Raw genomic sequence first — 14380 nt, forward strand, 5'->3', positions numbered from 1 at the left:
TATTTATGATTAGTACCTAAAAGGTACCTAACTATACTGAACAACTGTCTTTTCTATTCATTTATCATTTTATCTGAAGACGGAGCGTACTCGTAGCTGATCAAGCTGGCAACATTAACGAATTCACGATTTTTACGTCAACAAAACAAATCAAATCAACGAAATACAAACAAACTGCATTGAAGTTGGAATTTGGAATAAATAGTTATATTGTGGTATGGTTACTCAGTTAAATCAACTTTGGATATGTGATTTGTTGGTGGAATGGAATAATAATCAGTATCGTTTAAATAAGTAACAGATATCAGTTTGCAACATGGGTGAACCGTATTTTACTTTAAAGCGTAAGCTTGAAGATCTTGGTTATAATAACACTTTACCTGTAGAAGCAGTACCTTTGGTAGAATGTGTGTTAGCAGATCTCCTGCAAACCACTCGCAGTTTGCAACATTATATGGATCTATCGAAAGAAGCTTTGATGCAGCGCGATTCTTTAATGATGGAAGCAGAGCCTTATAAATGTGATAATGCTAAGTTAATACAAGAAAACAATAAACTTCATAAGGAAATAATGCAATTACGAGAGGAGAATCTCAAAATGTCTAAAGAATCGAGGAGAAAGATCAAATCTTTGTCTGAAGAACTTGTAAAGAAAGATACCACTATAAGTAAACTACAACACGATATAAGAGATCTGAGCCTGAGAGGATTGTGCACTGAAACTTTAAGTTCCCGTAATAAAAGTAGAAGGAATGATGGAGCTGGTAACAATGTGAACAAAATTTGTGTATGCCATGAAAGAAAAAAAACAGTTGATGAAAAAAATATAACTGAATTAATGAATAAAATTTACGCAATAGAAGAGAAGAATGAAGCCTATTGTGATGAAATTGTGCTTCTTAAAAGTCAGATTGAGCACCGAGATAATGAGATTATTCGCCTCAATATGTTGTTGGAAGGTGGTAGGCCTCTAACAGCTATTGCTAAAGATTGTTGCAATATTACTACTAGTGATAGGGTTCAGAAGTTGATGAAAGAAATACATGAACTGGAGACAGCAAATGATGTCTTAAAAAAAGAGCTAGAGAAAGGATTAGAAAAACAACATGAAGCCATGCTCAGAGCATTGAATCTTGCAGATAAGAACAAGAACTTACAAAATGAATTACAAAAAGTTGATACATTAGCTTTAAAAGTAGAAGAAGATTGTAATAAAAGATTAGCTGGAATGACCAATGAAGTAAATTTTTTACAAACCAGAATTGAAGGGCTGATAATGAAAAATTCTGAATTAGAAAGACAGCTTTCAAATCGTGAATCAAAGTCAAGTTCACCACAAACTAATAAGTTGCAAGATTCATTAACGGCTGCCCTAAAAGAAAATGATGCTTTACATAAAGAAATCAAAGATCTGGTTGATCTGAATAAAAGTTTACAGGATAAAATTTTAACTCTCTCTCAAATGAGTAAACCATTTGAAGTTGGTGATGATTTTGGAGTCTCTAGAGATAAACTAAAGTATCCCACAAAATCTGAATTACAAAATTTATTAGAAGAAGAGAGAAAGAAATATGAAACACACATGATGAGTGTTCAAGAAAAAATGGCTGAAATAATGAACAGTTTTAATAGGCATATGTCCAAATGCAAAGATAGGGATAGTCCTAAATCGAAAACATCAAATGAAAATGCATTTGTAAGGGATCTACACACCAGGCTTTGTGACAGTGAACAGAAATTGTTAATGTTGAAGAAAGAAAATGATGAACTAAAAATGAAAACAAGCTACTGTCAGGAGGGCAATAAACAGAATTACAAAGATGTAATCAGTCAATTAAACATGGAGAATGCAGAACTATCAAAAGAAAATATAGCTCTTAGCCAGAGGCTAAGTCAGTACAAAAATATAAATTCAGTAAGACACTATGACAGAGGTGATTACAATAAAAATGATGTTCAGAAACTTAAAGATAAAATAAATGAACTAACAAATGAAATACAATTATTGAAGAAAGATAAGCATGAATATAATCAAAGATACAAAGAAGCTTTAGAGATGTCAGAAAAGTTAAAAAGAGATGTGATATTCAAACAAAAAGAAATTGAGCATTTAGAAGAGGAAAATTGTTCATACAAAATGACTAATAGAAATGGAAAGGCTTCTACAGAACATTTGAAGGAAGAGTGTAACTTCTTGAGGGAACAATTAAAGAAAATGCAATCAGATGTTATCAGAGAGAAAACTTTTGCAAGTCAAATTAAGAATATACAAATAGAGACTGAAAGGAGCAGTACTGAGATGCAAAATGAATTATTAGGTGTTCAAAAGAAATTCAGCCTCTCTAAAGATACTATAGATTCTTTAGAAAGAAAATGTAAAGAACTGCAATCTGAAATTGCTACTTTAAGAAATGACAAATCCAATTTGGTTGATAATATCAGGAAAGTTGATCAAGAAAGGGATAAATTAGTAATAGAACTAGACAATAAGACTGAGAATATTAGCATGTTAGAACAAAAACTAAAATCTCAATCATATGACATGAGTAAACTGGAAAATGAAATTTCAGATCTGAAGAGAAAATTGACTGTTAATAAAGTAACTGAACACAAATTGGCAGATCATGAAACTCAGATAGCTTTCCTGAATGGTGAGATTTTGAGACTTACCCAGCAGCTAGATTCTGCTATTATAGAAAACAAACATTTGCAAAACAGCTTAGCTGATGCCAATGGAACATTGAAAGTTACAAGGATTGAATTTGACAAGTCAAGAAAAGAAGTAGATACTTTGAAACAACAATTGCAACATTATGTAGCAGAAATAAGAAGAATTGAAGAGTTGCTCTCACAGAAAGAAGCTGAGAGGTCTGACATGCTAGAACATTTTGCAAGTTTATCAGTGGAAGCTAATATTTTAGAGAATACCAATCACTCTTTAGAAAGTGAATCAGCTTCCAAATCACTACAGTTGCAAACATATGTCACAAAGATACAAAGTTTAGAAGAAAAGTTAATTGATAAAGAAAATATAATTGAGACTCAAGCTTCACGTATTGCATCTATGACATGTAAAATAAGTGCATTAGAAAGTGAAGTCAAACTTATGACAGAAGAAAAGGTTATACTTGAACAAAATATTTCATATTTGAAACAAATGTGTAACAATATACAATCTGAGCACACAAACACCATGCGGGGGATTAATGATGTTGATTCAGAGATTAAACTATATGAGAACAGAATTAAATGTCTGTCTAATTGCAAAGCAAAGTTGGAAGTGGAAAAAGATGAGATGAAGGAAAACTTGGCAACTACAGAAAAACTTTTATCAAATGCTAGAAAAGAAATTGTTGAACTCAAACTAGCTTTGCAAGATGCTACCTCGGAAACTAAATCTTTACAAGAAAGTATTAGTAGACTGAGTAGGAGAGAAATTCATGAGGTATGTAATTATGTATAGAAATATTGCTGCATGGTGGGTGGGTTTTGGCTCATATTTTTTCCTATCATCCGTTTATGTTCATAATTTTTATTTGATATTAATTTCAGGAAACATTGACAAATCCAGATTTTGTTCTGCCTCTTACTTTAGAGGAGATTCACGAGGCGAGTCATGAGGAAGACGATGACAGTTCTCTATACCACAGAGCTCATAAAAGTTATACAAGTTATACACACAGTGGTACTATATGAGAAGCAATATTTCTACTGTCCTTTGAATTTAATTCAATATTAAGGACATGACCAATACAGGGTTAAAACTATACTATTATCTTGTGTTCAATGTATTATAACTTATCATGTTAACTTTTAAAATATTTCAATTGATGTTGTATAAATGCCTTATTAGGAAGGATATGAATTGTTCTACAAACACTTGTTTGCCTGTATAATGTATTGTAATTTAAAATGCATAATATAATGTCACCATATTTATGAATAATATCTTTTATTGTGTTGAAGTTCTCATTATTTCAAGATTCACTTAAAATGATAAAAACTTGGTCATTCTCATGTTTTAGAAATAATAAGAAACAGAGGGAATACTTGATTAAAAAAATGAGTAGGTATCCAAAATGTTTATTGTTCTTTGGATAAACTTTCGAGTGTGGAAAATGAGCTTTCCTCTACAATACATCTATTTACAACAGAATCACCCTAGCTTCACATAATTAAATAATTCCGCACCTACAGCACATTGTGATAACTTTATTGTACAATTTATTTATATTTAGTATGCAACAACAAAGCAGTAAAAATAATCTGTTACAGGTCTTGTATCATGATAGATTGAACTTCCCTTTCATAAAGATATTATAAGGAATATCATATCTAGAGATCTCATAAATTTGTTCACAAAATAGTTGTTCAATCCATCATAGTTATTACAAGAGTAGTCCACTTATACAAACTATGAATACAAGGACTTACAACAAAACCCACAACACAAATAAGTGTTCTGCAGTGCCTTACATATCACCAATACATATATTTATACATTTTATCATAATTCAATGTGGTAATACTTGATATAGGTACCCAAAATAATAATATATTAATGAATAAATTGTTTGTCAAATTATAAAATCAAAATTTTTAATAACCATTCCTATGTCCAATACCCATAAAAAATATTTAATAAATGATTGTGATTAACACATGTGCCTTTAAACCCAGAATGACATAACAGATATATTATGGTAAACATAGATATTATGTACATGTTGTGTAAGTACAAATAATGAGTGGAATTGCACCTAACCAGAATAATAACATAACCATACCTTCAATATTACATTTCTATCAACTAAAACTCTATTTTGGGGTAAATATTCATACATAATAATATATTGACGACAGTCAACTATAAAAACAGTACAAATATTTGTGCAGTATCTAAGGAATACAAATAAACACAAATTACTATTAGTTACATTCACTGTAATGGAAAACAAAACATTATTAATTCTCGGTGGGCCTAATAAGTCTCACATCAAGCAAATTATGAGCAACAATGTCAAAAAATATACATTTCATTATAAGCATTTTTAATTTAGTGATATCATTGCTAAAAATAGTTTTTAGATACAATTTGTACATGGAATGCTTTTGTGTTAGCAAAAGAAATGATAAGAGTTAGGTGTGAAACACCAATTTTAGATATTATCACATTCACATTATCCATGTCTCAACTGTGTTGAGTTTTTCTTATCTAAGCTGATGCTAGCTACAAGTATTTATTTATTTACAAATAATCACTGTGTGTACTACACAATTAATAGAATACCAGTAACCTAATGTTCCTTTACATATTATTATTATGTTTATGAAAGCTGGATTCAATGAATTTTAGAATGAAAGTTTGAAAGATTAGATTTATGTTACAATATTGTTCTATAGATTAGTCCTTGGCTTTCCTATACTATATAGTAAAGTAAATTGGATAGATTATTGACAGGATTTCTTGACAGTCATGATTTAATTTTTTTAAGTAGAAAAACTAATACTAGCTGTATGATTTTGTGAAATATCAGTCATTATATTTTATAGATAGGCACATATTTACAATTTAAAACAATATCATAATTTCAATTGATAAATACATTTCATTATATATTATTCATTCTACACCATTACATTTTCATTATTTCTTTATACAATACAGTGAAAGAACTAGTTTAGATACAAAAATTAAGCACATTGTGTATTATATGCCGCTACACATGAGGAGTATGTATTTACAGCAAGTAGAGTAGATATCTAGTGAGTATTTACTATTCAGAGGACAGTAACATTTAAGTTTTACTATAATTAGGGAAACAATGCAATCAATATCAGCACCTTTCCTTACACTACATCCCATTACAATAAATCTATGTTAATTGACTCAGAATTTTTTGATTATAGGTATATCCTTCACAAATACACACTGCATGTAATTGGCTAGTAATAAATATTTTCATTACAATGTGGCCAAAATTCTAGTGAAGCCCATACCAGCTCCCAGCACTGTTTGTCCAATGCCCCATATCATAGCATGTATCGGCGGCATTGTTAAGTTAGCGGCTCGGTATATGAACGCGACGGCGGCGCTGGTGGCAACGCCTGAAGTCACTGGACTCACAACACCCATCACAATCAATAACACAGGAAAGAACTTGCCATATTTATGTTTCCTTAAAGTTCCGAAGGCGACTAGAGCCGCACAAGTATGCACAAACACTGATGAGAACAAAGACCACAGAAACACAGGATACCACATCTCACCAAACGTATCTAAAGGATCACCTGGAGTCAACTTCAAAATATCTACGAATGAATCAAATTCTGATACTCGGAACTCGGACAACATGTCATACATGTTGTCTGTCGGTGTCTAGGGCTCACAGGCATCGGGGTAGTTTTATTATGGTAAAACTTTACGACACAACACAACGTATTTTGAACTTGAGTAAGAATTAATGAAAAGTTAAAGTACAGCAAATTCGATTGTTTTGATAAAAATCGTCGCTGTAATTGGTGACATTTTGTTTAGTTTGACATTAATCCAAGCTCAATCTGTCAATAATATTTTTAAGGATTTTCTTTCAATCAAAGATATTCTCGTTAAAAGTACTTACTTAAAAGGATAAAATAAATTTAGTTAACGATGGTAGTATTACACAGTATTATGAACATGTAGGTACATGAGATTTAGGTAGCTGTATTTTAAGTTCTTACGATTTAAAATGTATGTTGAAATCGTTAGGTAATAAATATTGCCATACACTAAAATTTGACTAGGACGAAGTTTGATGCTGCCTGCCTGAATGATGATGAACGAAATGTTATTGTTAACTGTGAAGTTAGTGACATATGGAAGTGATATTGTGAGAATTGTTTTTATAATGTATTTCAAAAACATATAAAACTATCGTATGTAAAAGCTAGTGGACTAACAGATATTATTCCGTTACTAATACTAGCACTTAGTTTGTGTTACGCTGTGCCATATATTCCGTAAGTATTAAAAATATAGTATGGATTGTACATGCCTGAAGTTAGGGTGAAGTCATTTGACAGATGCGTAATTTTCTGCGAGCATTGATAACCTAAATTTTGTGCGTGGCCCGCGTGATTTGTGTAAAGTTTATTTATTATTTACATTTAACAGTGGTTCATTAATCATTCACAATGGGAAAAGTGCGGTCCGCGCCGGGGGCTCCCCGAAAACAGGGGTTCAACAAAGGAGCACATTCCATGAACCCAGATCGACCTACAGAAGGATTAAAAGGAGTTGCAAAACCTAGGACCAAAGGAACCATCAAAAGGCTGCAGATGTACAGAAACTTTAAAGCCAAACGCGACAAAACTGGTAAAATTTTGACCCCAGCTCCTTTCCAAGGTTGGTTACCTTCAGGTACTCAGGCTCGCGTTGAACCTAACCAAAAATGGTTCGGAAACTCACGAGTTATTTCACAAAATGCACTTCAAAAGTTCCAAGATGAATTTGGAGCTGCAGTCAAAAACCCCTACCAAGTTATTATGAAACCTACCAATTTACCAATTACTTTGCTCAATGAAAGGGCTAAAAACGCAAGAGTTCACTTACTAGACACAGAAGGATTTGACAAAACATTTGGTCCTAAGAAACAAAGAAAGAGAGTAAATCTGAAGTTTAGTGATCTAGACTCTATGTCTAAAGCAGTTGAGGAGAATATTGAAAATTATGATGAGAGTAAAGACATTGACAGAGTTCGAGAAGATACTGGTGTTAAAGAGGGACAGAGAGACTGGGTGTTTGGAGCTGGCATGAGTAAGAGAATCTGGAATGAATTGTATAAAGTCATTGATTCATCTGATGTTCTATTGCAAGTGTTGGACGCTAGAGATCCAATGGGTACTAGATGTCCTTATGTAGAAAAGTTCCTTAAGGATGAAAAAAGGCACAAACATCTAATATTTATTTTAAATAAAGTAGACTTGGTACCAAACTGGGTAACTCAGCGCTGGGTGGCTATTCTAAGTGCTGAATATCCAACAATTGCTTTCCATGCATCAATGACACATCCTTTTGGTAAAGGTTCATTGATTAATCTATTGCGTCAGTTTGCGAAACTTCACATTGATAAGAAACAGATTAGTGTTGGATTGATTGGATATCCAAATGTAGGAAAGTCATCTGTAATCAACACTCTACGATCCAAGAAAGTATGTAAGGTTGCACCAATTGCTGGTGAAACTAAAGTATGGCAATACATTACCCTGATGAGAAGAATATTCCTTATTGATTGTCCTGGTATTGTGTATCCATCTGCTGAAACAGACACAGAGAAGGTTCTTAAAGGAGTAGTCAGAGTTGAACTAGTTCAAAATCCTGAGGATTACATAGAAGAGGTGATTAAAAGAGTCCGTAAAGAATATCTAGTTAAAACATACAAGGTTGATGCTTGGGACACTGCCACGGAGTTCTTAGAGAAACTTGCAGCTCGTACTGGAAAGCTGTTAAAGAAAGGAGAGCCAGATGTTAGTTCAGTTGCAAAGATGGTTCTCAATGACTGGCAGAGAGGAAAACTACCATTTTATGTAGCACCTGAAGGTTTTGAAATCCCTCTATCAAAACAACAAACTGAGGAACCCACTAATGAAGCAGAACCAGCCAAAGATGCTGAGAAGAAAGATGATGCTGCTGAAGAGGCAACATCTGACACCGACAAAGATAAAGATAGCCAAGCTGACAAACCAATATACATTAACAAGCTCATTGTTGCCCAAGATTTTGCTAAAATTAGAGTTGGGCTGCAATTTGATAATGATGAAGATAGAAAACCACTTGAGAAGATGACTATTCCAAAAGAACTTGAAGGAATTGATGATGACAAAACAGAAAATGATGACAAAACAGAAAATGATGACTCTAAAAGTGTTAATGAAGAGAATGCAGAGGAGGACCCAGACTCTTCAGATATCAGTGACTTTTATAGTGAAGATGAAAACCATTGCAGTGATGTGGAGGACCACTTGACTAATGACGCAGAGACTGTAAAGGAACTTAAGCGAAAGAAGCTTGAGGCTGCCAGTGGTGAATTTATGGTAGAAGAAGTGGGACAAGGTGCCAAGAAACGCAAGGGCGATGGTGAAAAGAAACTAACAGCTAAGAAAAGAAGGGCCATTGAAAGAGCACAGAAACGCACTAAAACAGGAAGCAACTTCTACGAAGTATCCAATGTCAAAAACAGGAATAGAAATAAGAAACCTGTTTGAAATTATTAAATATTATATTTTTATATCATTCTTTTATTTTCATACATCAATAAGTCATTATTTTTTTCATTACTAAAGAAAAATATTTTGGCAGATGTTCTGATATATTTTGCCTTGATCTCTCTACATAATTGGTATTGAGAATAATAAATTTTAGTATGCAGTTTTATATAGTCAGTAAATGCAATTATGATTATGATTGCTTTAATTGATTTAGTTAAATATTACAACAAAATTGCTTTTATGACACAATTATTAAAAAATAGGTAGTCATTTCAATTTGATTTTTATATAGATTAATATCCGGCGGGGCTGAGCTCAATTAGGTGTGAATATCATCATAAAAATACTTACTAATTTGTAGGAGATAAATACAATAAAGTATCAAAAGGTCACGTCTGTTAGACGCGCAAAATTAGTGCTACGAGAACAAATTTCTTACCTATTTATGCCTTTCACACGAAAGCATGGCAATTTGTCTTCCGTATATCACCCAAAACAAACACTTCATTGATAACTGTGGACTCCATTCAGTTCAAGAGAAAATGTTTAACGCAAACTTACAAGTACACTCACTTGCACTGGCCTTAGAAGTGTGAATGAAAGAAAATAGTGCACCATTTAGCAAGTTACAGCAGCTAAATGGGATTCTTACCGGTATAGCGGTAGTGTTTTGACTTGTCCCCTTATACAAACAGGTGTTTGTTAGCAGATATTAAGAAGCAACGGTAGCACAATCGTGGAATTGGGCTTGCTATCGAGGAGTTGTGGGTTCGAATCCCGACCGTTAAGTGCTCCACCGACTCATAACTCACATTGGGGCTAAAATGAACTGACGTTAAAATGATAGCTAATATTGAATAGCAGAGATTTGAAGCAGTATTTGTAAATTCGAAACTAACGGATGAGACTAAATATGGTGCTAGGAAATTTTTATTGCCATCAGGAACTAGCAGTATTTCGTGATCGTATATGTGTATTCCTGTTGTCTGATAGTCAATGATTTTTTTTACAGATTAAGCCACCGATATACGGGTGAAAATAGTTTTACAAAGACTTTCAAGGCATTTCTAAGGTAAATAGACATTTCACAATATTGTAGCTATTTTTTGTATGTTGTATTTCCTTTCCATCCACATGCACTAAAGTAGGTCGGCAGCGACCACAATAGGTGACCGTGAAAACGGCCAGATCGATTAACACTTACTTGAATCAGTCGCAATCGCAATATATCTTCTGTGTCCGATCCAATAATTTATTATTAAGTTTTAATTGATCAATTTATTTTGGTGATCAACCAATTTATCTTGTGCTCAGTGAATTTTCTGTTTTATAGATGTCGTCAGGCAGCGAGAGCGATGATGACTACGTGCCGGGAGAACCCGAGCAGTTGTCAGAAGAAGAGTCTGCTAACGAGGAGACTGACCAGCAGTACGAAAAAGAAGTAGAGCTTAAAGTTAAGAAGCGAAAAGTGGAACAAGAAAGTAAAGGCAAAAAGAAACGGAAAACTAGAAATGGTGTCACAGAAATACGGTCCGAGTCTCCCGAGGAACAACCAGAAGAAATCCAAGCTCCACTCAACCCTGAAGAAGAGAAGAAAAAAGAAGACGACTTATGGGCTAAGTTTCTAGAAGGAACTGATACAAAACCTAAACCTGCGGCAAAACAGACTACTGCTACTGTAGAGCCCTCCAAACCCGTAGCTGTTAAGGCCGATCCCCCTAAAAAACAAACGCCAGCTGACGATAATAAAGCAAGAGAACAAAGAATCTTTGAATTCGCTGGTGAAACTATTGTAGTAGAAAATAACAAGATTAAGGAAAAGATAAAGACAGCTGAAAGTCCTGCGACAGGTATGTACGGACCACGTTTTGAAACAAATTTCAAAGCCATATATTTTCTTTATATTTGAAACGTGCCTTCCAATATAGTCGCGTCTAATGCCTTTTTGGCAACAATGTCACTAGAACGTTGCCAAACCAAAATACATTAGAATTTATGCACATCGATTTTATATAATACTAGCTGACCCGCGCAACTTCGTTTGCGTGTATCCCGCTACTTCGACAAATACAGTCAACGCACCAACACATATTGGATACTAATTTTCAATTCACAATAACTTCTCTTTCCCTTAACCGCGTTTAAAATATTACTGCCCCCGCCGCCGCGGCCGGCCCGTACCGTGCCGCAATACTAATATCGTGATATCTCCTAAACTATATGTCTAAATAACACACTGTAAACTGCAAAAATAATCTAAATTAAATGCTCGTGATGATGAACTTACTTATTTTGATAAGGATATATGTATTATTGGTTATATCACCAGTTAAACATCACCCAACGAATTAAATGTTTTTTTAATACAGAAAAGTAGTTTTTGTGACTTAAATAAAAAAGCTGGATATATGTCATCGCGGACTTTTTTGTAGAACTAATAAAGACCAATGTTTTTGCTATACATTGTTCTTACTTGTATCCAATGGTATAAGGGGCGCACGCACAAATGCAATCTTCAATTAGATTTTTTTTTCTGACTTCTTGGACATAAATCGCTATAACTCAGCTAATATAGTTTCAATGTATTTCAATTATATATAAAAACCTGTCGGAGAAAATACTCTTTCTATTAGTGAAAACCGCATCAAAATCCGTTGCGTAGTTTTAAAGTTTTATGCATACGAAGGGACTACAGACAAAATGGGCGACTTTGTTTTATACTATGTAGTGATATGGTATTTCAATTTTATAGAAGCAGCCTCTTAGTATTGAGATTAGGGTATTATATCTTGCAAATTGTATTTTGCCGCAACTATCTTCGATACATTATTGTTGTATTTTTTAATTGGTGATTTGTTTCTTACAGGTTCATCTGAGGGATCCTCGCGCAGTCGGCCGGGCGGTGCAGTCGGGCTGTCCAGTGTTCTTGGCCAATTGAACAAAAAGAACAAGCTGTCTACACTGGAGAAGTCCAAACTCGACTGGTCTACCTACAAACAGGACGAAGGCATTGAGGAAGAAATCGAGAGCCATAACAAAGGAAAGAATGGGTTAGTTTTATAAACAATCAAAATATTTTTGTTTTGTTCCGAATGTAAGTTCTTCCGAGTCTAAAAAATATATAGGTTGTGTCAAAAATATGAAAAATAATCTGATTAAATTCTGTTACCAATTACTATCCTAAATCAGTTTCGGGTGTTTATTGCCCAATTTTTTCAAAGCCTCGACAGTCATATCCTCAAGGTGACCATAAGTTTGTTCGAATTCCTCTAATTGCTAAAACACATTATTTTACTTAAGGACAAATATTTTATTACAAAATTTTGCCATCAAAGCTTTCAGCGTACAATAGTTATCAAAGAATTACAGTGCTCTACAAAGTCGATTAAAGATCAAAGTAAATATTAGTGTTTCATAAAACAATGCTTTGGTTTCAGTTACTTGGACCGGCGAGATTTCCTGGAACGCTCTGACGTCCGCCAGTACGAGATTGAGAGAGATTTGCGAATGAACCGCCGCAGCAACCGATAATATAATACACATGACATAAATCTTGATCGTAATAAAACAATTCAGTGATTCTCAGCATTTAACTCTCGTTTTATTAATAGTACAAACAATTATATCACAAAATAAAATTTTCTTAAATCTAGTCATATAAATACAATTCATTTAAATCTATACAAGCTTTAGTATTTTGTTTGTGCGAATCGGCAATACGCAGTAAAAGTTATAAAAACCGCAAAACGACATTAAAAAGTTATTAAAGTGCCGAAATATTATGTGTAGTTTAAAACATCTGACTATTTGGGTTCAATAATTGCAATGCATTCAACCTCAACTAACTTTATTAAGGTCGTAACTAAGACGCTACACCGTATTTCCATCAAGTAGATACTAAGATTTTTTATGGAAATTGATTGGCGTTCTAGACAAATATCTAAGTGTTTTTTTCCAGTCATTTCAAATATCAAACCCTCGTTGCGAAGGTGACACTATAGTATCAAAAATTCGTACTGGCGCTGCAGTATTTAAACAATATTCGTCGAAGGAACTATATATAAAGTCTTTGTTTATATAGTAATGTCGGTAAGGCCACACATATGACTTACGTGTAAATAACCCAGGTGTACACTACAGACACTGATAGATTTACCGCACATTGTTCACATATTGACAAGACGTCTGACTCTATATTTACCTACAAGTATTCAAATCACGCTGCTACTTAGTATTATAGTCTAACAACTTAGTAAAAAGCCTTGTACGGAACGTTCGCGGGTGGCAGAGGTATACAAAAGTTTATAAAGCGAAAGAGTTTGTTTGATTGTTTGTTTGAAGGCGCTAATCTCAGGAACCACTGGTGCGAATTGAATAATAATTATTACTGTTGGATAGCCTATTTATTGAGGAAAGCTATAGGCTATATATCATCACGCTATGACCAATAGGAGCAGAAGACCAGTAAAAAATGTTACAAAACCGGGGTAAATTATGACCTGCTCTCCCTTATGTGACGCAAGCGAAGTTGCGCGGGTCAGCTAGTTTAGGATATGATTCACTCATAAGCTTATGCAGCTGACAGTGGCCTGTTTGTTACAGCTACTATATTTTGAAAACACAGAATTATTGATTATAATGTCGATAAATAGTATATGCCAAGGTTCTCTACTAAGAAGTCGGAACATAGTTCTACTTTGCAAATACACTGTCATCTACTGTTTGAGAATACATTTAGAATAATTGCTTGTATAATAGCTACGTTACTGTCTAAACTACTTACGCATTACTTGTAGTCTAGGTAGCGAAAGTTTAAAACATATGTAAAATATCTCAAAGTAGTTATTTGCTTGTTTGTTTGTTAATTGCTCTGGCGTTGATTGTGGTCAGTGCATTCTAATAAAGATAGTTAGTTGTTTGAGTGATGATTGCATAGAATGACCACTCTCGTTAAATGCACATTAGATCTAGGCCAGATGTTATTTGATAGCTTTGATATTTTATTTCATGAATAATTAACTTTTTATGATTACGTTACTGTTGATAATACAAATTAGTAACTATAACTGATTTTTATACTAAGATCTGCTATAATTTATGATTGAGTAAAATGTAGAGACGTTACATTTTG

At 33.6% G+C, this 14380-nt stretch overlaps 4 protein-coding genes across 4 annotated transcripts; 3 read left to right on the forward strand and 1 right to left on the reverse strand.

Moving 5' to 3' along the window:
* Nucleotides 1–111: 111 nt before the first annotated feature.
* Nucleotides 112–3921, forward strand: Cep135 (Centrosomal protein 135kDa). The gene is made up of 2 exons (XM_076123048.1): nucleotides 112–3445; nucleotides 3553–3921. The coding sequence occupies exons 1-2, from the start codon at nucleotides 317–319 to the stop codon at nucleotides 3694–3696; spliced, it is 3273 nt and encodes a 1090-aa protein (XP_075979163.1). The 5' UTR covers nucleotides 112–316; the 3' UTR covers nucleotides 3697–3921.
* Nucleotides 3922–4067: 146 nt separating this feature from the next.
* On the reverse strand, nucleotides 4068–6573 carry LOC142978558 (transmembrane protein 170A). Its single transcript, XM_076123051.1, has one exon. The coding sequence runs from the start codon at nucleotides 6362–6364 to the stop codon at nucleotides 5966–5968; it is 399 nt and encodes a 132-aa protein (XP_075979166.1). The 5' UTR covers nucleotides 6365–6573; the 3' UTR covers nucleotides 4068–5965.
* Nucleotides 6574–6828: 255 nt separating this feature from the next.
* Nucleotides 6829–12842, forward strand: Yeti (yeti). Its single transcript, XM_076123050.1, has 5 exons — nucleotides 6829–7002; nucleotides 10262–10321; nucleotides 10583–11099; nucleotides 12116–12299; nucleotides 12687–12842. Exons 3-5 carry the CDS (start codon nucleotides 10583–10585, stop codon nucleotides 12778–12780), a joined length of 795 nt encoding a protein of 264 aa, XP_075979165.1. The 5' UTR covers nucleotides 6829–7002; nucleotides 10262–10321; the 3' UTR covers nucleotides 12781–12842.
* Ns2 (nucleostemin 2) lies at nucleotides 7057–9269 on the forward strand. The gene has a single exon (XM_076123049.1). It carries the CDS (start codon nucleotides 7177–7179, stop codon nucleotides 9244–9246), a length of 2070 nt encoding a protein of 689 aa, XP_075979164.1. The 5' UTR covers nucleotides 7057–7176; the 3' UTR covers nucleotides 9247–9269.
* Nucleotides 12843–14380: the final 1538 nt, after the last annotated feature.

This window comes from Anticarsia gemmatalis, chromosome 14, assembly GCF_050436995.1.
Source record: "Anticarsia gemmatalis isolate Benzon Research Colony breed Stoneville strain chromosome 14, ilAntGemm2 primary, whole genome shotgun sequence".
NCBI classification, from domain to species: Eukaryota; Metazoa; Arthropoda; class Insecta; order Lepidoptera; family Erebidae; genus Anticarsia; species Anticarsia gemmatalis.